Raw genomic sequence first — 24,773 nt, 5'->3', positions numbered from 1 at the left:
CCTAAATTTATTTTTGTATTCTGAATTTATTGTTATTCATGTTTCATACTGTATTTTATGCTGTTTTTTCATTGCATCATTTAAGTGTTTTGAATTTGTTGTTAGCTGCCCTGAGCCCGGAAAGGGTGGGGTATAAATTAAAAATTATATTTATGTATTATTATGAAAAAGAATATATGGGCAGAAAGAACACTGGGCGAGAAAAGGTAAGCCCAAAGAAAGGGAAAGCGAGGGAGTAGTCCAAGGGTTGCAGAGTTGAAAGCCTAACTCATCTTTGCAGCTTTGAGGTCCCACCGGATATTCCGCCTCGCTCCACCTCCATCGACATGGACCCTCCTCCCGAACCCAGCGTGGCCAAAGAGTACGAAGATCTCCAAAGCTTGGATGTGCCAGGTGAACGCGGGCAGCACTTCGGGAGAGGTACGCAGGGGGGATGGAGCGGGGCCGGCCCATAGGACTGGGTGTGGGGAGAGCCGGATTTAGGTTTGACGCGGCCCTCAGCTCCTGAAGGCAATGGGGCCCTTTCTATGTCCAGCTGTCCTTTGTCAACACCAAATTGTCACTGTTTTTGTGTGTGGAATATACAGTATTTTTCGCTCTATAGGACGCACCCGACCACAGGACGCACCTTGTTTTAGAGGGGGAGAACAAGAAAAAAAAATTCTCCCCCTCTCTGCCCAGCGCCCCTTCAGCGAAGTGGCAGGAGACTCTGCGCAGAGAGGGGGAGAATATTTTTTTCTTGTTCTGCCCCTCTAAAACAAGGTGCCGTTCAAGGTGCGTTCAGTCGCCTTCAGGCGGCTACCTTGGAAGCCTGTAGGAGAGCGAGAGGGGTCGGTGTGCACGGCCCCTCTCACTCTCCAGGCTTCAGAGAAGGCAACCCAAAGCCTCAAGAGCGGGGCGGGAGTTTCCGCTGCGCTCCGGAGGCTTCAGGTTCCTTTCAACCTGCTCTTTGGGGCTGGCGGGGGGAAGCCCACCGCCAGCCCCAAAGAGCAGGTCGGGGAGCAGCGGAATGGTGCGCAGTCTTCCCCCTGCTCCGCGAGCTTCTTGGGGCTGCCGGGGAAGCCCGGGTTTCCCCCCCCCCCCCAGCCCCATAGAGCAGAGAAGCCAAGACAGCGAGCAGGATGCATCCCACTGGCTGTCTCGGCTTCTGCCATAGCCATGCGCAACCAGCCAGGAGAGGCTGCGCATGGCTATGGCTTCTTTAGCCCCGCACAACCTCTTCGGCAGGGAGAGGCTGCGCACGGCTATGGCTTATTTGGCCCCGCGCAACCACTCCGGCAGGGAGAGGCTGCGCACGGCTATGGCTTCTTTGGCCCCTGCAACCTCTTCGGCCGGGAGAGGCTGCGCAGGGCTATGGCTTCTTTGGCCCCTGCAACCTCTTCGGCAGGGAGAGGCTGCGCACGGCTATGGCTTCTTTGGTCCCTGCAACCTTTCCGGCCGGGAGAAGCTGCGCACGGCTATGGCTTCTTTGGCCCCTGCAACCTCTTCGGCCGGGAGAAGCTGCGCAGGGCTATGGCTTCTTTGGCCCCTGCAACCTCTTCGGCAGGGAGAGGCTGCGCACGGCTATGGCTTCTTTGGCCCCTGCAACCTTTCCGGCCGGGAGAAGCTGCGCACGGCTATGGCTTCTTTGGCCCCTGCAACCTCTCCGGCCGGGAGAAGCTGCGCACGGCTATGGCTTCTTTAGCCCCGCGCAACCTCTTCGGCAGGGAGAGGCTGCGCGCGGCTATGGCAATACCCCCACCTCCCACAAAAGCCCACAGGAGCCGCACACCCTTTAAGGAGCGCACGGCTCCTGCGGGCTTTTCTACGAGGAGCGAGAAGGGACTGGCCGCGTCAGTCCCTTCTCCCTCTTGAGGAAAAGCCCGCAAGAGCCGCGCGGAGCCTGTGTGCGGCTTTTGGGGGCTTTTCCTGCCTGCCTCCCCCCCTGCATTCGCTCCCTAAGACGCACACACATTTCCCCTTACTTTTTAGGAGGGAAAAGTGCGTCTTATGGAGTGAAAAATACGGTATGCTATATGGTCATTGATGGATCTCATAGGTATCTCAAGCCATTTGCACATCACAGTCATACCTCGGGTTACAGCCGCTTCAGGCTGTGTTTTTTCGGGTTGCGGACTGCCGAAATCCGGAAGTACCGGAACGGGTTACTTCTGGGTTTTGCCGGCTGCGCGTGCGCAGAAGCACCGAATCACAACATGTGCAGACGCGGGTTGCGAACGCTGCGGGTTGCAAACGTGCATCCTGCACGGATCACGTTCGCAGCCTGAGCATCCATTGTATGTATTTTATCAAAGTGATTGTTGAACTGAAATACAATTAAGAAGTACCGTATTTTTCGCCCTATAGGACGCACTTTTTCCCCTCCAAAAATGAAGGGGAAATGTGTGTGCGTCCTATGGGGCGAATGCAGGCTTTCGCTGAAGCCTGGAGAGCGAGAGGGGTCAGTGCGCACCGACCCCTCTCGCTCTCCAGGCTTCAGGAGAGCCCCACCGCCAGCCCCACAAGGTCGGGGGACAGCGGGGAGGTGGAATGCCGCCATCCCACTATCTCCCGATGTGGTTTGGAGACTGACGGCGGGGAGACGCGTGCTTCTCCCCACCGCCAGCCCTGCAAGCTCCGGGGACAGCTGGGAGGCGCAGCGTGTCTTCCCGCTGTCCCCAGACCTGGTCTGCAGGCGGGCGGCGGGGAGAAGAGCGCAACTCCCCGCTGCCGGCCCCACAAGCGCCTGGGGGGGAAATAATTTTTTTTCCCTTTATTTCCCCCCCAAAAAACTTGGTGCGTCCTATGGGCCGGTGCGTCCTATGGGGCGAAAAATACGGTATATTAGTAGTGAAATATTATTAAGCTCTAACTGAAAATGATTTTTAACTCATAGCAAACGTCATAATGCAAACACATTGGCATTGGGCGATAACAAAAGCTCCTTTAGAAACACAATTTACAAGGGCTCATCATCCAGTCTCTAGAAACTTGCTATAACATGAAATGATAATAGGTGTAATATATGGTGCAAACTACAAACAATTATAGGGACACGGGTGGCGCTGTGGGTTAAACCACAGAGCCTAGGACTTGCCGATGAGAAGTTGGCGGTTCGAATCCCTGTGACGGGGTGAGCTCCCGTTGCTCGGTCCCTGCTCCTGCCAACCTAGCAGTTCGAAAGCACCTCAAAGTACAAGTAGATAAATAGGTACCGCTCCGGCAGGAAGGTAAACGGCGTTTCCGTGCGCTGCTCTGGTTCACTAGAAGCAGCTTAGTCATGCTGGCCCCATGACCCGGAAGCTGTACGCCGGCTCCCTCGGCCAATAAAACGAGATGAGCGCCACAACCCCAGAGTCAACCACGACTGGACCTAATGGTCAGGGGTCCTTTACCTTTACCTTTATGAACAATTATAAATAGCAGAATGTAGGCCCCCTATATATAGAAAGGAGCAAACCCGTGATATTTTAGGGAGCAGGCGAGCAGGCGAGGCCCATGACTTACATCCTAGGAGCCTATACAACACAAAACCTGTTCCTGTAGGTAGGTTTTATTTTATTTATTTTTTATCTTATATTTTGGAAAAGTACATCCAGGTTTTTTCCTTTAACTTTTTTGGGAGCCCCCAAGAGAGTGGGGCGCTAAGCTATAGCTTGTTTGGCTTATACATGAATCTGGCACGGGGTGTGAGGGGAATTTGGCCTGGGGAGAGAGCAGGGCTAAGCCTTCCTGTTACACGGACTACCCGCCACTGGAGAAAGTCGGCTGCTTTCTTCTGGAAACGGTCAGTGCTTGGAAATGTACATTAACAAAGGTCATAGAATTGTGGAGTTAGAAGGGTTCCCCAGGGGTCATCCAGCCCAACCCCTTGCAATGTGGGAATCTCAACTGGAACTTAGTTCTCTGTCCAGTTCTGGGCACCTCCGTTTTAGAAGGAGATTGACAAGCTGGAACATGTGCAGAGGAGGGTGACCAAGGGCAGGCACCCCTAAAATTGGCCCTCCAGCTGTTTTGGGACTACAGTTCCCATCATCCCTGACCACTGGTCCTGTTAGCTAGGGATGATGGGAGCTGTAGTCCCAAAACAGCTGGAGGGCTGAGTTTGGGGATGCCTGACTAAGGGTTTGGAGCATGGGTAGGCAAACTAAGGCCCGGGGGCCGGATCTGGCCCAATTGCCTTCTAAATCCGGCCGGCGGACGGTCCAGGAATCAGTGCGTTTTTACATAAGTAGAAAATGTGTCCATTTATTTAAAATGCATCTCTGGGTTATTTGTGGGGCCTGCCTGGTGTTTTCACATGAGTAGAATGTGCGCTTTTTATTTAAAATGCATCTCTGGGTTATCTGTGGGGCACAGGAATTTGTTTTTTGTTTTCCAAAATATAGTCCGGCCCCCCACAAGGTCTGAGGGACAGTGGACCGGCCCCCTGCTGAAAAACTTTGCTGACCCCTGGTTTGGAGCCTGATGAGGAACGGTCGAGGGAGCCGGGGATGTTTAGCCTGGGGTAGAGGAGACTGAGAGTAGACCCATGAGACACCCCTCTTTTTCTCCCCACAGCGCTGCCTCCATTCCAGTCGCCCTGGCGCCGGATCTGCCCCACCAACCGCCTCGTCTTGGTCCTGATGGGGTTCTGCTTTGTCCTGACTCTCTCGGTGGCTCTGCTTGGAATTCAGAGTGAGTGATGGGCGTCACAGCATTGGGGGAAAGGAATTGGGCGATTTGGTGTGCAGAATCCGGCTTCCCCAACCTGGTGCCCTCAGCCTCCAGATACCTGGGACTGCACCCCGCTAGGGCATGCTGAATTTTTCTTTTCCTTTCTTTCCCCCAATTTTTAAAATTAATTTCCCCAAAGCTTTAGACAAACAAACATAAACCTTAACTGTACTTAATCCAATCTTAGTAACATTGTTGAGTGACTTCCTCAAATCCCCCTGGCTGAGTTTCAGTATATATCCTGGTAACAAATTTCTCATAAAATTAACTTAATCAATTAATGTCTTTCTTTCTTTACACTTTAAATTTAAACATGTTGTTCTATAATATCACATATTTAAATCCTAAGCCTATCTGGTATTTGCAGGTTTTTCCAATTAAGTTATCTTAGCATATTTAACTAAAATATGCCAAGACGGTCAGGGGTCCCTTTACATTTACCTAAGACCTCAAAATTCCTATAACACTGTCCTGAATCTCTCAACATTCATCGGATGCCCACATTTCCAGGGGAATGTTTTCGCCTGGCTCCTAAAGATATTTTTTTGTGTGTGTGTTCTCCCTCCTTCCCTTTTCTCTTTTTTGACAAATTAAAAAAGGACCCCTGACCATTAGGTCCAGTCGTGGCTGACTCTGGGGTTGTGGCGCTCATCTCGCTTTACTGGCTGAGGGAGCCGGCGTCCATCTTCCGGGTCATGTGGCCAGCATGACTAAGCCGCTTCTGGCAAACCAGAGCAGCACATGGAAACGCCGTTGACCTTCCTGGCAGAGTGGTACCTATTTATCTACTTGCACTTTGACGTGCTTTCAAACTGCCAGGTTGGCAGGAGCAGGGACTGAGCAACGGGAGCTCACCCCGCCACGGGGATTCGAACCGATGACCTTCTGATCAGCAAGCCCTAGGCTCTGGTTTAACCCACAGCGCCACCCGCGTCCCTTTTTTTGACAAATTAGATGCAGAATGTATCTCTGCCGGATTTTGTTCTGGGTTTTTTGGGGGGGAAACCCAGCTTCCTCACTGATTAAAAAGTTCCTCTTGAACCTTCGCCCGGCTTCCTCCCATCACTTCCAATTGCTCTGACCTTAAAGTGCTCCAACCTGGAGGAAGGGATTTTGAAGCTATGAAACTGCCAAAATGCAAAAAAATTCATTACAGAGCTCGCCTGGGATGCCGCCTTCTTGCTCCCACTGCGCCAATTAATTAACTTAGCCTTGCCAAGACGGTGGTTTTATCATCGTTGTTCCAAGGGCCCCAAAACAGCTTATCTTGCACACATCGTCCTCTTAACTGAATTGCCGCCACCTGCGTTTTTTTTTTCCTTTTCCAGTAATAAAATTTGCAAAGTCTTGGGAGGGCAGGGCATATAAAATAAAATAAATAAAATAAAATAAAATAAAATAAAATAAAATAAAATAAAATAAAATAAAATAAAATAAAAGCGTCTGCAGGCAAGCTACATGTCTGGAGACAGAGAGAAGTATTCCCTCTAGCCCCTTTAATATAGGTCACTGATAAAAATATATACCGTATTTTTTGCTCTATAAGACTCACTTTTTCCCTCCTAAAAAGTAAGGGGAAATGTGTGTGCGTCTTATGGGGCGAATGCAGGCTGCACAGCTATCCCAGAAGCCAGAACAGCAAGAGGGATTGCTGCTTTCACTGCGCAGCTGTCAGGGAACTGCCATCGGAAGGACAGGTGGTGAGAAGGCTTCAGCAGAATAGAAGAGCCTCTTCTTCAGGAGAAGAGGGAACCAGTAGGGGGAGTGCGGGAGCTCCAAAGGAAAGGGAGTCGGAGGGGAGGCTCTGGGATACTTCCAGTGAGAACAGCGAGGAGGTATCAGAACAGCCCATAAGGACTCCCACCCCCCGCCGGAAGCTGTCACGCAGGGAATCCAGGAGGCGCATGTCTGTGAAACAGCTCTTATGTTGGAAACGTTTCCGCAAACGCCCACTGTCAGATTCTACCAGCGACTGAGGGAGCCATGCTCAAGGGCTCTTCTCAAGGCAGGGTTTCACTACACAGAGTGAGCTCTGAGGGATCCAGCTTTAACGCACAAGCTGCTCATTATCCCACCACAGCAATCTGACAGTCCCTGAAAGCAGCTTGTGCAAAGAGAGGCATCATGAGCAACCCAGCCGGAGGCGGAGATGGGGGAGCAGCTGCAGCCGGTCCTAGCCTGGAAGAAAGGTACAGGATGTTGGAGGTACAGTTAGCTCTGCAAACGGCGAGGCTGGAGGAGAGGAGGGCTCATGATGCAGAAAAGGGGAAAGCCGCCCAGCTCTCGAGGAAAGTGCCAGGACTGGTGCAGAAGTTTGGGGGTGATCCCAGGAATTATCAAGCCTTCAGGACAGAGATGCAATATGCCCTCAATCTGCAGTTTGATGATTTTCCTGATGAGGATTCGAGGGTTGGTTTTGTGATTGGGCATCTCGAAGGCACAGCCCGAGATTGGGTGAGGCCACTAATGGCAGCCAATAATGAAGCCCTAAGGGACACAAGGAAGTTTTTTCGCGCCATGGATCTGATGTTTTCCAGCGAGATTGAGCAGGGAGTGGCGCGCAGGCAGTTAATGGCGTGTAAACAAGGGAACCGATCTGTCCGTGAGTACTGGACTGAGTTCACCATGTTGATCCATAAATTAGGATGGGATTTGTCAGCGGAACCGATACAAATGCTGTTCGAAGAAGGACTATCTTCGGCAGTGAAAGACGAACTTTCCCGGGGGCCCAGGGCGGAGTCTATGGACCTTCTGACTAAATCAGCGCTGGCCATAGGCTCACGCCAGGAGGCCAGAGCCTTGGAGAAGCGGGAAGGGAAAGGGGAGCGTTGGAGGGATTTCCGCATTCCAGAGATGCCAGAGCAGCCTTCTCTGCCAGCAGAGCCGATGGAAATCGGAACAGCGCGCGCGCGCGCAATTTCAAACCCCAGTGAAGGGCGGAAGAAGGAGGGGAAAGGCGCCAAGAAATGTTTTCTCTGCCAACAGCCAGGTCATTTTGCCAGAGTTTGTCCGCAAAGAAAGGAATGGCAAGGAATGGCGGGAGCTGTTGGGGAGGAGGGAGAAGGAGCTAAGGAGCAAGTAAAAGCCAACGCCTGGCTGCCACCGACGGGGCACAGCAGCCAGGCCAAGGAACAGTAAATGTGCCCACGCCGGAACCCCCAAGACCAGCTCTTGTAATAGAGGTATTGCTGGAGCTGGCAAACGGACACCCACTAAAAGTGAAGGCGCTATTAGACTCAGGCAGCTCCTGCAACTTTATGAGTAAGGAGTTTGCAGCCGCCCATCAGATACAAACCATTCCTTTAAAAAATCCCCTGCAGGTGACCACGATTGATGGGAGGGCGCTGTTGGGGGGAGAAGTAGACCAGCAGACGGTCCCCATGACAATGAGGGTGGCAAGACACACGGAACGGATAGCGTTTAATATAGCCACGTTGGGAGGAGCGCCCATCATTTTGGGGATGAGCTGGCTAGCGCTGCATGATCCGCTTGTGGGATGGCATCAGAGAGTGGTTTCCTTTGGGTCAGCACATTGTATGGGACACTGCACAGAAAAAGGGGGCCAAGCAGGCACTCAGGCCACGTTAGCAAAGATAGAAGCAATGGAACAAGGTAGGGTACCACGACAATATGCAGATTTTGCCGACGTCTTCAGCGAAAGGGAAGCAGATAAACTACCCCCGCACAGAGCCTTTGACTGCCAAATCAACTTACTTCCAGGAGCGCAATTGCCAGTGGGCAAGGTGTATGCAATGTCGGACAGAGAGATGCAGGAGCTAAGGGAGTTTATTGACAAAAACCTCAAGCGTGGGTTCATCAGGGAGTCACGAGCGGTGGGGGGTAGCCCAGTGTTCTTTGTAGACAAAAAAAACTCGGACAAACCGAGATTAATTGTGGATTTCAGGGCCCTAAACGCAGTGTCCGAACCCGTGACCTTCCCTATGCCCAGAATCGATGACATTCTGACCCGGGTGAGAAAAGGGAAGATTTTTACCAAGCTGGACCTGAGGGGGGCGTATAACCTGATACGTATGAGAAAGGGAGATGAGTGGAAAACCACTATGTTCACCCCCTTGGGGGCATTTGAGTACTGCGTTATGCCTTTCGGCCTCCAGGCGGGTTCCGCAGTATTTCAATCATTTATTAATCACGTACTAGGACCATTGCTGTACAAGAACTGCGCTGCGTTCTTGGACGATGTGCTGGTGTACTCAGAGGATGAAGAGCAGCATGTGCGAGATGTAAGAGAAGTACTGAGCAAACTGCAAGAAAACCAGCTGTGGGTGAAACTGGAGAAGTGTCAGTTTCACGCCAGGGAGGTGGAATTCCTTGGGTACCGGTTGTCGGACAAGGGGCTGGCCATGGATCCTAGCAAGGTGCAAGCAGTGCTGGAATGGAGGCCACCGAAAACTAAGAAGGATGTGCAGAGGTTTTTGGGGTTCGGAAACTTCTATCGGAAGTTCATCAAGAACTTCGCCCATTTAACAGCCCCCATCACGGATTGTCTCAGCAGTAAGAAGAAATTTGTCTGGACGGAAGAAGCGCAGCGAGCTTTCGAAAGTTTAAAGAGGGCGTTTGCTTCGGAAGAACAACTTTTACACGTGGATCTGCAGCAGCCGATGAGGGTGGAAACCGACGCGTCTGACAGAGCGGTGGGGGCCGTGCTTCTGCAGCCAGGAGCGAATACGTCGGAATGGAAGCCGTGTGCCTTCTTCTCGAGGAAATTGAACAAGTCTGAGAGGAATTATACAGTGTACGACAGAGAATTACTCGCTATCCACGAAGCGTTCAAGAGATGGAGACACCTGTTGATTGGAGCGCAACACAAGGTTCAAGTACGGACAGACCACAAAAATCTAGAATACTGGAGAACAGCCCGAGTGTTGAACCAGAGACAAGTAAGATGGGCGCAAGAGTTCTCCAAGTTCAATTTTGAGATTCGCTACGTGCCAGGGGCTGAGAATGTCAGGGCGGACGCTCTCTCCAGAAAACCTGAGTACTTGGAGGGGGAAGGAGGGGCGGAAGAAAGACATATCATCTCAGAGGACCACTGGGTTTGTGGGGCGGCATTGGTGGGGCAAAGAGAACTGGTAGAGGGTATTGAAAACGATGAATATGCCCAAGAGAAACTTAGGGAACTCAGGGAGACAGGTGAAAACGCAGGGGGGTTTGAGGAAAAGAACGGAAAACTATATTACAAAGGGGCGCTCTACATACCAGGTGGGGAACTAAGAGGGCGAGTGCTTAAGCAGTTGCATGACAGCCCCACGGCCGGGCACTTCGGGCAGCACAAAACCATGTGGTTGGTTACCAGGGAGTTTTGGTGGCCCAAGGTGCGGGAGGACGTGCGGGAGTATGTCAGGGGATGCGACAGGTGCCAAAGAGCAAAGGGAGAGAGGTTGGCGCCAGCGGGGTTATTGGAACCCTTACCCACCCCAGAAAGGCCATGGGAGATGGTATCCATAGACTTCATGACCGATCTACCGAGATCCAAAGGGAAAACCGCGGTCATGGTGGTGGTAGATCTACTAACTAAGATGTGCCACTTTATAGCTTGTTCACATGCAGTGACAGCGGAAGAAACCGCAAGGTTGTTTGTGGAGCACATTTTTAGGTTGCATGGCGCCCCCTTGAGGGTTTTGAGCGACAGAGGAAAACAATTTACTTCAAGGTTCTGGAGGAAACTAATGAGCATGTTGCATGTGGAGGTAAGTTTTTCCACCGCCAGGCACCCAGAAACAAATGGGCAAGCAGAAAGGGCAAACGGGGTTTTGCAACAATATCTGAGGTGTTATGTAAAGGACAGAGAAACTGATTGGGTGGACTGGTTACCTCTGGCAGAATTTGCCTACAACAACGCGGAGAACGCGTCCACAGGGATGAGTCCCTTTCTAGCCAATTATGGGGGTCATCCTCGGGCGTTTCCAGGAGAGGGCGGGGGAAGGTGGAGTGTACCTGCAGCGGAAAATTTTGTTGAAGAGATGGAAGCGATCCACCGTCAGCTCCAACTCAACTTAGAGAAAGCCAAAGAAGAATATAAGAAGCAAGCTGACAGAAATAGGAGGGAAGGCGAAACCATAAGGGTGGGTAACCGGGTGTGGCTATCCACCCAAGGACTGCCGTTCAAGGGAGGGTGTAAGAAATTGAGACCCAAACGGTTGGGACCCTTTGAGGTCATACAGCAGGTCAACCCAGTAGCATTCAAACTCCGATTGCCCAGTCACATGAAATTGCACCCAGTATTTCACAGGTCATTACTGTCGCCCTACAGAGAGGGGTGTGAGTGGGGGGAACGTGAGAGGGAGGTCACCCGGACACCCGTCATAGAAGAGAGAGAACGCAACATGGATGTGGCAGGGATCATTGATTCCAGGTGGAAGGGGAATCAGGTGGAATACTTGGTAGAATGGGAGGGGGAGGAAGAGTCAGAAAACGCATGGGTACCGGCAGAGGAAGTCAAGGACGAGATTTTAATAGAAACGTTTCATCGGCGTTTCCCAAGTAAACCACAACCAGTGGCAAGGTTTAGGAGGGAACACTTCGGGACTACAGATGAGGAAGGGGAATTTGAAGGGTTCCCAGAGTCGGAAGTGGAGGTGGAAACAGATTCCGACGAAGGAGAGGAAGAGGGGGAAAGAGGCGGTAGGCCGTGGTTAGAAGTGTTTGAATCCTCGGAGGATGAGGGGAGTTCCTTCCAGGGATTTCCGTCCTCGCCGCCAGTAGGAGAAGAGGCGGGAGGGGGTGAAGGGGGCCCTGGGGGGGAGGTGGATGTCAGGGAACTGCCATCGGAAGGACAGGTGGTGAGAAGGCTTCAGCAGAATAGGAGAGCCTCTTCTTCAGGAGAAGAGGGAACCAGTAGGGGGAGTGCGGGAGCTCCAAAGGAAAGGGAGTCGGAGGGGAGGCTCTGGGATACTTCCAGTGAGAACAGCGAGGAGGTATCAGAACAGCCCATAAGGACTCCCACCCCCCGCCGGAAGCTGTCACGCAGGGAATCCAGGAGGCGCATGTCTGTGAAACAGCTCTTATGTTGGAAACGTTTCCGCAAACGCCCACTGTCAGATTCTACCAGCGACTGAGGGAGCCATGCTCAAGGGCTCTTCTCAAGGCAGGGTTTCACTACACAGAGTGAGCTCTGAGGGATCCAGCTTTAACGCACAAGCTGCTCATTATCCCACCACAGCAGCGATCCCTCTTGCTGTTCTGGCTTCTGAGATTCAGAATATTTTTTTCTTGTTTTCCTCCTCCAAAAACTAGGTGCATCTTGTGGTCTGGTGCGTCATATATATATATATATATATATATATATATGAAAGGTTTTGCAGCGCATGGACACACACCCCAGATAGTCCGCAAGGCAGGGGCCATGGCTTGAAGTGTGACTGATGAGTGTGCAAAAAATGGAGTGTGCAAAACAGGGACGTGAGTGTGCAAGATACAGGAGAAGGGCAATTTCTCAGCTGTAGCTGTTAACGGAGAAATCTGAGGGCTCCCTTGGACAAGAAACAAGGACACCAGCCAGGAATAACAGAGCAAAACAGCAGCCAGTAGGCTTCGTCTTTATTGAAGACTGTCGCGACAGGACTCCCACCTGCCACAAGATGGAAGCCCCAAACAAAAGAGAACCCAAACTTTTATTAGCTGCTAATCCCCATGTTGGGGATGCGGGTGGTGCTGTGGGTTAAACCACAGAGCCTAGGACTTGCCGATCAGAAGGTCGGTGGTTCGAATCCCCGCAACGGGGTGAGCTCCTGTTGCTCGGTCCCTGCTCCTGCCAACCTAGCAGTTCAAAAGCATGTCAAAGTGCAAGTAGATAAATAGGTACCGCTCCGGAGGGAAGGTAAACGGCATTTCCGTGCGCTGCTCTGAATCGCCAGAAGCGGCTTAGTCATGCTGGCCACACGACCCGGAAGCTGTATGCCAGCTCCCTTGGCCAAAAAGTGAGATGAGCATCGCAACCCCAGAGTCGGTCACAACTGGACCTAATGGTCATGGGTCCCTTTACCTTTAACTCCTTTACCTTTACCTTTAACTCCATAGTCTTGGAGCCTCAGCTTCAGGATCTGTCCTTCCAGTGAGCACTCAGGGCTGATTTCCTTCAGAATGGAGAGGTTGGATCTTCTTGCCAGTCCATGGGACTCTCAAGAGTCTCCTCCAGCACCAGAATTCAAAAGCATCCATTCTTCAGCGATCAGCCTTCTTGATGGTCCAACTCTCACTTCCATACATCACTACTGGGAAAACCAGAGCTTTAAGTATACAGACCTTTGTTGGCAAGGTGATGTCTCTGCTTTTTAAGATGCTGTCTAGGTTTGTCATTGCTTTTCTCCCAAGGAGCAGGCGTTTTTTAATTTTGTGGCTGCTGTCACCACCTGCAGTGATCATGGAGCCCAAGAAAGTAAAATCTCTCACTGCCTCCATTTCTTCCCCTTCTATTTGCCAGGAGGTGATGGGACCAGTGGCCATGATCTTCGTTTTTTTGATCTTGAGCGTCAGACCATATTTTGCGCTCTCCTCTTTCACCCTCATTAAAAGGTTCTTTAATTCCTCCTCACTTTCTACCATCAAGGTTGTGCCATCTGCATATCTGAGGTTGTTGATATTTCATACGGCAATCTTAATTCCGGCTAGAGATTCATCCAGCCCAGCCTTTCGCATGATGTCTAATTCTAATTCTATGATTCTGCAATTCTTACATATGTAAACCGGGGTGAGGAGAGTGGTTCAAGCAGGAGACGAGCGTGCACCAAGAGTGACTGCCAAGAAAGAAGGGGTGAGCGTGTGTAAAAGGGAAAGAGCCGAGTTCAAATTTTGCTCTTCACCTGCTTCCCACCAGGGGCTCGTTTCAGCGGAGATCAAGGGGCGGCGAAGGAGGCTCTCAAGAGTTTGAACCTGACGGTGAAAGCGGGGCTCAGCAGCATCCAAGAGAAGAGTAAGTGAAGGGATGGGAGGAGCAGGAGGAGGTGCTGAGACCCAGTGGTTAGAGCAGACTACACAGAGACAGTGGACATCCTTTTATTGGTCTGCTGCCTTCCCACAACCAAAGCCCTTTCGCCCTGCATGTCAGCCACCAAAAAGCTCTCCCAGAGCAGCTTCTAAAGGTGGTCTCTGTGCTTCAGCGTCCGATCTGAAAGACGCGACACACAAGGAAAGAGGATTGGGGAGGGAGGAGGAAAGAAGAAGAAGCGCAAACAGGAAGCAGTTTTTCACATCGCCGCCGTGTTTCCGATTCCAGGGAACGGCACCAGAACAAAACTGGCCATGCTGGAGAAAACGATGAATGACCAGGTTTCGAAGATGGAGAAAGGTGGGTGGCCCCATGAATGAGCATGCAATATGTGGTGTGGGTGCGAGTTCCCCCCCATCTCCTTTTTTAAAAAATCATTTTTATTAATTTTCCAATAAAAAGCATCCACTTAATCTATCCAATCATAATCCAATTAAAATAAAAAAGACCAAATTATAATCCAAATTATAATTGTTGATTTTTCGGAGCTCCCCATAGTCTGGACCTCTGAAGCATATCTCCACCTCTCAGTCCTGCCTCTCCTCGTTGTAATCTGGTTGGCCAGGGGCTGGAAGAAGCATTTAGATTTGATATCCCGCCTTTCACTCCCCTTCAGGAGTCTCAAAGCGGCTAACCATCTCCTTTCCCTTCCTCCCCCACAACAAACACACTGTGAGGTGAGTGGGGCTGAGAGACCTCAGAGAAGTGTGACTGGCCCAAGGTAACTCAGCAGCTGCATGTGGAGGAGCGGAGACTCGAACCCGGTTCATCAGATTACGAGTCCACTGCTCTGAACCACACTGGGAAGAAAGCACACAGGAGCTCAGACCTTGGGCCTGGCAAATGGACGCTTTGTAAGACCTGAGCTGTGCTGCTGGGAAAAGCAAAGTGTCCTTTGCTGAACCTGAGCCGCTCTGGCCTTGGATCTCGCCGAGAGACCTCCGGTTCCGCTGTGCTAGCTTGGGAGTTTGGTGGGGCTAGGGCTGTGTTACCCATAGGTGCTAGGGGTGCGGGGCACCTGGGCGCCGGGCTTTCAGGTGTGCCAGGCCGGGAGTCCGGGGGCGAGATTTGGAGTCTGGGATTGGGAAGAGTCAACAGCCGCTGCCGAGCCGAGCTCAGCCCGTCAGAGCACTGCAGCTCCTGCGCACCTGGGATTAGCGCCCAGCGCATGCTGCTCACATGAGCTTTGCTCAGTTGCCGTTGTGATAAGAATTTTAAGGTTTTAGATATGTAATAAAGGTAAAGGGACCCCTGAACATTAGGTCCAGTCGCGGACGACTCTGGGGTTGCGGTGCTCATCTCGTTTTACTGGCCGAGGGAGCCGGCGTACAGCTTCCGGGTCATGTGGCCAGCATGACAAAGCCGCTTCTGGTGAACCAGAGCAGAGCATGGAAACGGCATTTACCTTCCCGCCGGAGCTGTACCTATTTATCTACTTGCACTTGACGTGCTTTCGAACTGCTAGGTTGGCAGGAGCAGGGACCGAGCAACGGGAGCTCACCCCGTTGCGGGGATTCGAACCACCGACTTTCTGATCGGCAAGGCGTAGGCTCTGTGGTTTAACCCACAGAGTGACCCGCGTCCCCATAGATATGTAATACATGTTCATAAATGTACCAAGCAAACACGCACATAACTATATAAACCACATGTCTGAAAACCCCACAGAAAAAAAAGTCCTGAACAAATTGACCTCAATTATTTCTTCATGGTCGAAGTGGGAAACCTCCCCGTTGTCTTTTTCCTTCACAAATCCTGTCTTAAGGGCACATTTAAGATATGAATAGGGTGTGAGGCTGTGACCTGGCTCAGGAACTAAGTATTTATCATTACAAAAGACTGGCCAGGCTCCCCAGGCAATCCAATCAAGTGACCATTAAACAGGTAACCTGGCAGATAAACAAGTCACTCAGATTTCTGCTGTAGACCGCCTTTTCTGTGATGTAGGTATGATGTATCTGGGGGGTGGTCTTAGGTTACACCCCTTCTGGGATATATGTATGATGTATGGAGGGGTGGTCTTGAGTTCCAGGGCAGGGAATTAAAATGTCCATATTGTTCTGGGTTCCTCCTCCCTCCTGCATGTGGGGAGTGAGGGACCCTGTTGCAACAGATCAATAAAGATCAGGCTTACTAGCTGCTTCCTTCTCAATATTCTCTGGTTGGCCTCTGTTATTCTCTCCTACCAATAGGGAACCTACGTAAGGACTCTATATGGGCTCTTGGGTATCCCATAAGGGGGAAAGGGCAAATTTTTGTTTACAAGCACCGCACCCCGGCACTGCATATGCGTAAGACTCCCCTGGGTAGGACACTGGTTTCCTTAGCGTGCTCAGGATTTGGCCAGGAAGAAAGTATGCAGCCTCGCTCCCTTTGCATTATGCTCCTTTATCCTCTGTCTTTTCTTCCAGTCAAGAAACAAGTCGAAGGCCAGTTGGACACCTTAAATCAAGACTCGAGAGCTTTCCGCTGTGAGCTAGTGGAGATGAGAAGCAACGGTAAGAGACCGCACATTTATTTCATCTCCTTTAAATAAAAGGACACATTCTACTCATGTAAAAACACGCTGATTCCTGGACCGGATTGAGAAGGCGATTGGGCCGGATCCTGCCCCGGGGCCTTAGTTTGCCTACCCATGCTATACAGGCTCTTGGATACCCCATAAGGGGAAGAGGAGCAGTTTTTTCTTATAACGGTGCCGAAAACATTTCCCGCCCCCCCCCCAGAGGTGGGGGGTTATGGGTGCAGCTCTTGCAAGCAGGTAACCACTCCTCAAACCTTTCCTCTCCCCTCCACCGTCCGCTATAGGGAGCAAAACCGGGTGCTGCCCAAAAGGCTGGAAGAATTTTGAGGAGAGCTGCTACTGGATGTCTCAGGACGCGGCTTCTTGGAACCAGGCCAAGCTGGACTGCGAAAAGAAAGAGGCTCACCTGGTGATCATCAACTCGCCGAAAGAGAAAGTAGGTGGGGGTGGGGGGTGGGTTTTGGAGGCCTGTCCCAGGGTGGTGGGTGGGTGGCAAAGGGAGTCAGGTGCTTCGGTGTGCATGGGGAGATTTCACCCCTCCCATATCCAAGAATCTCCTGACGAGTCTGCTGATTCTCCAGAGAGGAGGAGCAGTGTTTTGCTTTCTACTTATTCAGCTCCAGCACCAAGTCAGTCAGTGTGTCGGAGAGAGAGAGAGACTGAGTGTTAGAGATCGTGTGTAGAGATAAGGTTGCTGCTAAGAGCAGCTGCAGACACTCAGTGCAGCATTCATTTATGCTTAGACCTATTTAGCTCTGTATATAGTTTTGTATCATAGTTGTAGTTATAGAATAAAAGAAGATATTCTACAGAGCTGCTCTCCGAGTCGTTTATACTCTGCCAGACTCTGCTATACTCTGCTGTGCGACGACTGTATTGTGGAAGTGAATCCGGTGCTCACAACTCTAAGCTGTGAGTCCACAGCACTTTGACCTGGTGGTCTCTGGAAGTGCTACCCAGCTCGCCTAGCCCAGTCGGGGTTGAAGCGCATGAGTCCAGTTGGTGACACTGGCTCAAGGGCAATGCTGACATGTGCCAGTCCTTGAGATGGGCGCGACAGCACTTTTTCCTCTCCCTTAGATAAATTCCCCCCACCTCACCGAACAACCCTTTACCCGAAGGTTTCTTTTCCTATTGTAATAAACAAAAATCTGCCCTTATTCCCTTATGGGGGACACAAGAGCCCGTATAGAGTCCTTTGCAGATTCTCCATTGGTCAGAGCAAATAACAGAGGCCAAGCAGAGAACATTGAGAAGCAAAGCAGCTTGTAAGCCTGATCTTTATTGATCTGTTGCAACAGGCTGCTCCCCTCACACGCAGGAAAGGAGGAGGACCCCGAACAAAGGTGTGCCTGCCCTTATATAGACATTTTAAATTGTCCGCCCTGTAGCCCAAAACATCATACCTATATCACAGAAGGAGGCGGTCTACAGCGGAAATCCTGTCTGCCAGGATACCTGATAATGGTCCCTGATTGCTTTACCTGGGCAGCCTGGCTATTCTTTTGTGATGGTTAATGCTTTAATCCCTGAATCCAGGCCACAGGCTCACCCTATTCAGACACAAATAAGCCCTTAACACAGGTAAGCAAAAGACAATGGAGTCGTCCGCGACTGGACCTAACGGTCAGGGGTACCTTTATCTTTACCTTTCATTCTCTTATGATGTAAGTCGTGGGCCCCGCCTGCTCCCTAAAATATCACAGGTTTGCTCCTTTCTATATATAGGGTGCCTACATTCTGCATGTTCAAATGGCTTGAGATACCTATGAGATCCATAAATGACCATATGACATATATTCAACACAGAAAAACAGCGACAATTTGTTGTTGGCAAAGGACGGCTGGACATAGAAAGGGCCCCATTACCTTCAGTGGCTTAGGGCCTCGCCAAACCGAAATCCGGCCCTGTTCTCGTTAATAAAGGGCTAACTCCGACTTTGAACGGTGTGATTTATTGCCTGCTTGCTCTTTGACACGCAGCGACGTTTCTCCCCCCCCCCCCCAGAGATTCGTGAATCAGCGCTGGAGGTCCGGTGACATGTGGATCGGCCTGACGGACGTCACGGGAGTCTGGAAGTGGGTTGACGGGACTTCGTACATGCTCCAGCAAGAGTGAGTTCGGTGCCCCACGCACAGACGCGGCTGTTCCCCACTCCACCCCTCTGCAGTGCTGTCATCACAGCTAAAGAAATCTCCTGTTGCGTCCCAAAAGCAAGGAAGGATTGGGCTCTGATTAATAAAAGAAACACGAGGCTTGACCAGCAAGACTCTGGGAGGAAGTGCCAATAATAAATAATAATAATAATAATTTATTATTTATACCCCGCCCATCTGGCTGGGCTTCCCCAGCCACTCTGGTCGGCTTCCAACAAAATATTAAAATACAGTAATGCATCAAACATTAAAAGCTTCCCTAAACAGGGCTGCCTTCAGATGTCTTCTAAAAGTCTGGTAGTTATTTTTCTCTTTGACATCTGGTGGGAGGGCGTTCCACAGGGCGGGTGCCACCACCAAGAAGGCCTTCTGCCTGGTTCCCTGTAACTTGGCTTCTCGCAGGGAGGGAACCGCCAGGAGGCCCTCGGAGCTGGACCTCAGTGTCCGGGCTGGACGATGGGGGTGGAGACGCTCCTTCAGGTCTACTGGGCCTTTGAGGCCGTTTAGGGCTTTCAAGGTCAGCACCAACATTTTGAATTGTGTTCGGAAACGCCAAAGATAACATTCAATTTTTAATTTTTGTTGGAAGCCGCCTAGAGGGGCTGGGTACAAATAAATTATTATTATTATTATTATTATTATTATTATTATTATTAAAGTCACTTCTGCAGCACAGCAGTCTAGCATATGGCGGCTATTCCCAGCTCTGTGCTTTATGGCAAAGTTGCAGCAACAGGGGACGATTCCCATTCTGCCAATTTAAACACCGTATTTTTCGCTCTATAAGACGCACCTGACCATAGGACGCACCTTGTTTTAGAGGGGGAGAACAAGAAACGGAGCCCCTTCCATTTCTCCTGCCGCTTCGCTGAAGGGGCGCTGCGCAGAGAGGGGGAGATTTTTTCTCTCTTGTTCTCCCCCTCTAAAACAAGGTGCGTTCGGTGCGTTCATGGTGCCTTCAGTCGCCTTCAGTGAAGGCAACTCGAAGTCTCCGGAGCGCAGCGGGGGTTCCCACTGCACTCCGGAGGCTTCGGGTTCCTTTTTACCTGCTCTTTGGGGCTGGCGGTTGGGGAAGCCCCAAAGAGTAGGTCGGGGCTGGCGGGGCAAGCCTGGGCCCCCCCCCCCAGCCTCAGGGACCACACACTCGCTCCATAAGACGCACAGACGTTTCCCCTTAGATTTTAAGAAGGAAAAAGTGTGTCTTATGGAGCGAAAAATACGGTACTTTCCCCCTGGCGGGCTGCATGCATGCAGACAGAGATGACGCCCTCCTGGAAAAGTCCTCTGCTCTTTTCTTTTCATTCCACCTCTGGCTCTGGTGCAGGAGAGGCTGGGCAGCGCCTGGTCCTACACTTTCCTGGCCTGCCTCTTTTTCCAATCCCTCCACCCTCCTGCTCTGAAGCTTCCCCCAAACCCTGATTCTTGCCTCCTGGCTGGCGCAGTTCCCCACAAACCACCGCCCCTCTCTCCCAGTCAGACTCCAGCCCCCTGCCCTAACTCACATTATCCTCATCATCCGGCCTCAGGGCTCAGCTTATGTTCCCAGCTTATGTTCAGAAAGAAAGAAAGAAAGAAAGAAAGAAAGAAAAGAAAGAAAGAAAATATCTCACTTTTACAGAGTGTTCCAAGAAAGGCAATTTGCATTGTGTGTTTAAATTCTGGGTGCAGAGATTTTTAACGCCCGTGTAATTTATTCTCGCATTCGTAAGCTGCTTATACTGTTTTGGCACTAATAATTAATGCCGGAATCCTTCTGTCTCAGGAGAAAATGTATTTGTGTACTTTTGGGGGTGAAGTCTCGTACCTCTGGGGCCGCCTCTCCTGGTATGTCCCACGGAGGACCTTATGGCCTTCAACTAAAAACATCTTGGAGGTCTTGGGCCACAGGGAGGTTAGACTGGCCTCAACCAGAGCCAGGGCTTTTTCAGTTGTGGCCCCGATCTGGTGGAACGCTCTGTCCCAAGAGGCTGCGTTCAGATGTCTTCTGAATGTAAAGTAGTTGTTTATCTCTTTGACATCTGATGGGAGGGCGTTCCACAGGGCAGGTGCCACCACCGAGAAGGCCCTTTGCCTGGTTTCCTGTAGCTTTGCTTCTCGCAATGAGGGAACTGCAAGAAGGCCCTCGGAGCTGGACCTCAGCGTCCGGGCAGAACGGTGGGGGTGGAGATGCTCCTTCAAGGATACTGGGTCTTTGAGGCCATTTAGGGCTTTCAAGGTCAGCACCAACACTTTGAATTGTGCTCGGAAACGTACTGGGAGCCAATGTAGGTCTTTCAGGATTGGTGTTATGTGGTCTTGGCGGCCACTCCCAGTCCCCAGTCTAGCTGCTGCATTCTGGATTAGTTGTAGTTTCGGGGTCACCTTCAAAGGTAGCCCCACGTAGAGCGCATTGCAGTAGTCCAAGCGGGACTGTAAAACTCTGCTAAGTAAAAGAACTTGCTAGCACAAGTTAAAGGTAAAGGTAAAGGGACCCCTAACCATTAGGTCCAGTCGTGGCCGACTCTGGGGTTGCGGCGCTCATCTGGCTTTACTGGCCGAGGGAGCCGGCGTACAGCTTCCGGGTCATGTGGCCAGCATGACTAAACCGCTTCTGGTGAATCAGAGCAGCGCACAGAAACACTGTTCACCTTCCCACCGGAGCGGTACCTCTTTATCTACTTGCACTTTGACGTGCTTTTGAACTGCTAGGTTGGCAGGAGCAGGGACCGAGCAACGGGAGCTCACCCCGTCGTGGGGATTCGAACCGCCAACCTTCTGATCGGCAAGCCTTAGGCTCTGTGGTTTAACCCACAGCGCCACCCGCGTCCCTAGCGCAAGTTAGGAAGGAGAGTAATAAACAATATATCCTCTCCTGCCTTCCTGAACATTCCCACACAGAGATCCTTTACCTTTACAGTGGTGCCTTGCAAGACGAAAAGAATCCGTTCCGCGAGTCTCTTCGTCTAGCGTTTTTTTCGTCTTGCGAAGCATCCCTATTAGCGGCTTAGTGACTTAGCGCTATTAGCGCTATTAGCGGCTAAGCGGCTAAGCAGCTATTAGCGGTTTAGCGGCTTAGAAAAAGGGGGGGGGAGTGAAAAAAATCGCAAGACTCGCAAGACGTTTTCGTCTTGCGAAGCAAGCCCATAGGGAAATTCGTCTTGCGAAGCGCCTCGAAAAACGGAAAACCCTTTCGTCTAGCGGGTTTTTCATCTTGCGAGGCATTCGTCTTGCGGGGCACCACTGGACCTTTTTCTACCTAAATCGGAGAACAACATCTCTATAGTATAGTGTATTTTATAGTATAGTATAGTGTATTTTGAAATGGGGTTTCAGAGTTTTTAGGGGTTTTGAATGTTTTATGTAGTTTTTCAATTTCATTGTTCTGTATGGGACAATGACAATAAAGATATCGTATATCGTATATCGTAACATCAGCGACGCATTAAATGTTTTCCCCATCCCTCCTTTCAAGAACACTGCAAATGATGAATTTTTTTGGTTCTGTTGTTTTAGGGACTGGGCTGAAGGGCAGCCGGACCACTGGTACGGCCACGGACTGGGAGGCGGAGAGGACTGTGTCCAGGCTTATTCCAACGGCCTTTGGAACGACAACCACTGCTCTCGCCGGTTCCCCTGGATGTGCGAGATGGAGCTGGGCCTCTAGAGGAAACGGGAAGGAAGTTGGTGCCTTTATGCACATGTGGTGGTACTGCACCAAGAGAAGAGAATTTTGGGATATAATATACAAGGAACTCAAAACGATCTTCAAATTCTCGTTTCGGGAAAAAAATAACCCTGAAGCCTTTTTGTTAGGTGTTCTGTCCACTGATCTACAAAAACCCCCCCACAGAACCCTCTTTATGTATGCAGCCACAGCGGCGAGGATTTTAATAGCAAAAAAATTGGAAAAGCGATGTCATCTCCACAAAAACTGGTTGGCAAGCAAAGACGATAGAATATTCGGAACTTGCAAGGATGACTGGGAGAATTAAGAGGAAATTCCAGCCGGAAATTTAGTAAAGATTGGATAAGGTTTAAAGAATATCTTTAAAAGTACTGTAATGACACAAATCTCCTGACAGATTAGGACTGAATCTTGGAGTTTAAGGAAATTATGAAGTGAAAATTTCTACTGATAATTAACGGGAAAGAATAATAAAAATGAAGTTGCCTATAGACTAGTAAGGTATAAAAAGCGCAATGAGGTGAATTGGAAGTTAAAGGGTGTGTAATGTCAAATGAGGTGTTGTTAGTCAGTGTCTATGGTCTGTTTATGTTGTTTGTCGCTTTGTTTATGTTCTGTGTAAATTGTTTTGTAATAAAGAATCTTTAAAAATAAATAAATAGAGGAAACAGGAAGGTCCCCTCCAAAAAACCCGGTTCTGTCACTCTGACACGGAGAGTTCCACACAAGCGATTTCTTTTCTAGTTGTTTTTATGCTTTCTTTTTTTGAAAATCATTTCAGATACAAAATTTAAACAAGCCAAATACATCTCCATATATATAGAGATTACTCTGAATCTCACGACTTCCCCCACCCTCCGTGGATCTCGTTCTCAACTTTTATAACTGTATATTATTCCATAATCTATATTTTATATCAATCCATATTATCCATGGTAATTGTTATGCTACAAGTGAAATTAAAACCCTGCTAGTGTTTCCATCTGCTTGCTGTGGTCTCCTAATTATTATTATTAATAATAATAATAATAATAATAATAATTTTTTATTTATACCCCGCCCTGCCCTTCCCGGTTCAAAAACCAGGCTCAGGGCAGCTAACAACAAATTTTAAACACTTAATTATAAAAGCAGCATAAAATACAGTATAAAAACACGAATAACAATAAAAATCAAAAATCAAAAATCAATCAGATAATCCCCAGGGCTAGCTGGCTGAATTGGTCCTACTTGGGCCAGTGAGGAGGCCAGGGAAGAATTAGCTGTGGGGTCTCAGAGCGGGTAATCTTCATAAAAAGGGAAGGGAAGGGAAATAAAAGATCAGGCTGAATTCAAATTAAAGGCCAGGCGGAATAGCTCTGTCTTACAGGCCCAGCGGAAGGAGGTTAAATCCTGCAGGGCCCTGGTCTCCTGGGACAGAGCATTCCACCAGGTCAGAGCCACCACTGAGAAGGCCCTGCCCCTGGTGGAAGATAATCTGACTTCCTCTAAACTATGATTATTCAAGGACCTTAAGGTCCTCTGCTTGTATTTTCCCCCCCCCATTTTTATTAAAAGTTCTTGTTTCCTGAGTTAGCGACTCTTTCTTCTTTCCATCTCTGGGCTAGTACCATCTGAGCGGCTGTTGTCCCATACATAAAAAGTCCTTTCTGCTCCTTTAGTATATTGGTACCTATAATTCCTAATAAAAAGGCTTCTGGTTTTTTAATGAAGTTTGTTTTATTTTTTTCCAACTACGTAAGGTTCACACAAGACCAATGCGATCCTGTGCATTCAGGATTAGGCAGAGACCTGACTTTGCTTCATCCCCTTTAATACATAAAACAGAAAATATATCTTGTTGTGAAGACAGGATAACTGAGATGAGGCAGGTCTGAGACCCTGGCCTCAAGGTCAGAAAATCTGCAAGTTATGAACCTAAATAAATTGCTTTTTTAAATTTTACAACCAAGTTCTGTTTGATTTTATTCAATAGATAAATGAAAATAAACAAACCTACGGTTATACAGGAAATCAACTGTATCTTTTACGAAAGCAAATAAAGCATGATGAGATTGTCTTCTGAAAGGAATGTTTGTTTGCCTTTCATAGAATCATAGAATCATAGAATCCTAGAGTTGGAAGAGACCCCAAGGGCCATAGAGTCCAACCCCCTGCCAAGCAGGAAACACCATCAGAGCACTCCTGACATATGGTTGTCAAGCCTCTGCTTAAAGACCTCCAAAGAAGGAGACTCCACCACACTCCTTGGCAGCAAATTCCACTGTCAAACAGCTCTTACTGTCAGGAAGTTCTTCCTAATGTTTAGGTGGAATCTTCTTTCTTGTAGTTTGGAACCATTGCTCCGTGTCTCTTGAGCAGCAGAAAACAACCTTTTCCCCTCCTCTATGTGACATCCTTTTATATATTTGAACATGGCTATCATATCACCCCTTAACCTCCTCTTCTCCAGGCTAAACATGCCCAGCTCCCTTAGCCGATCCTCATAAGGCATCGTTTCCAGGCGTTTCCTGTGCTGCTCCAGACATTGGTACATTTATGAACATTTATTTTAATCATCAATCTTTATTACGGTCCAGAGACCCAACAAATCATTACAAAACAATACACAATTCAGACAGCCTACCTCCAGGTTAAACAAGCATTTAGTTCAGAATATAGGGATTGTTTGTTCTTGCAACCACCGATAAAAACTTTGCCACTGCTAATGTTCTAGCATTTGTCTGGTC

The 24,773-nt window shown here is 49.7% G+C and overlaps 1 protein-coding gene across 1 annotated transcript; it reads left to right on the top strand.

Annotated features, from left to right (window-relative positions):
- The first annotated feature begins 271 nt into the window (after positions 1-271).
- LOC307202269 (asialoglycoprotein receptor 1-like) lies at positions 272-24,111 on the top strand. The gene is made up of 8 exons (XM_079952130.1): positions 272-420; positions 4,540-4,656; positions 13,529-13,624; positions 13,928-13,999; positions 16,111-16,197; positions 16,508-16,659; positions 18,232-18,338; positions 21,873-24,111. Exons 1-8 carry the CDS (start codon positions 327-329, stop codon positions 22,021-22,023), a joined length of 876 nt encoding a protein of 291 aa, XP_079808256.1. The 5' UTR covers positions 272-326; the 3' UTR covers positions 22,024-24,111.
- Positions 24,112-24,773: the final 662 nt, after the last annotated feature.

Source organism: Podarcis cretensis (assembly GCF_951804945.1).
Source record: "Podarcis cretensis genome assembly, chromosome: 13".
Classification (NCBI taxonomy): domain Eukaryota; kingdom Metazoa; phylum Chordata; class Lepidosauria; order Squamata; family Lacertidae; genus Podarcis; species Podarcis cretensis.
Note: the sequence above shows the minus strand (reverse complement) of the source record. Positions and strands in the feature narration are given on the sequence as shown.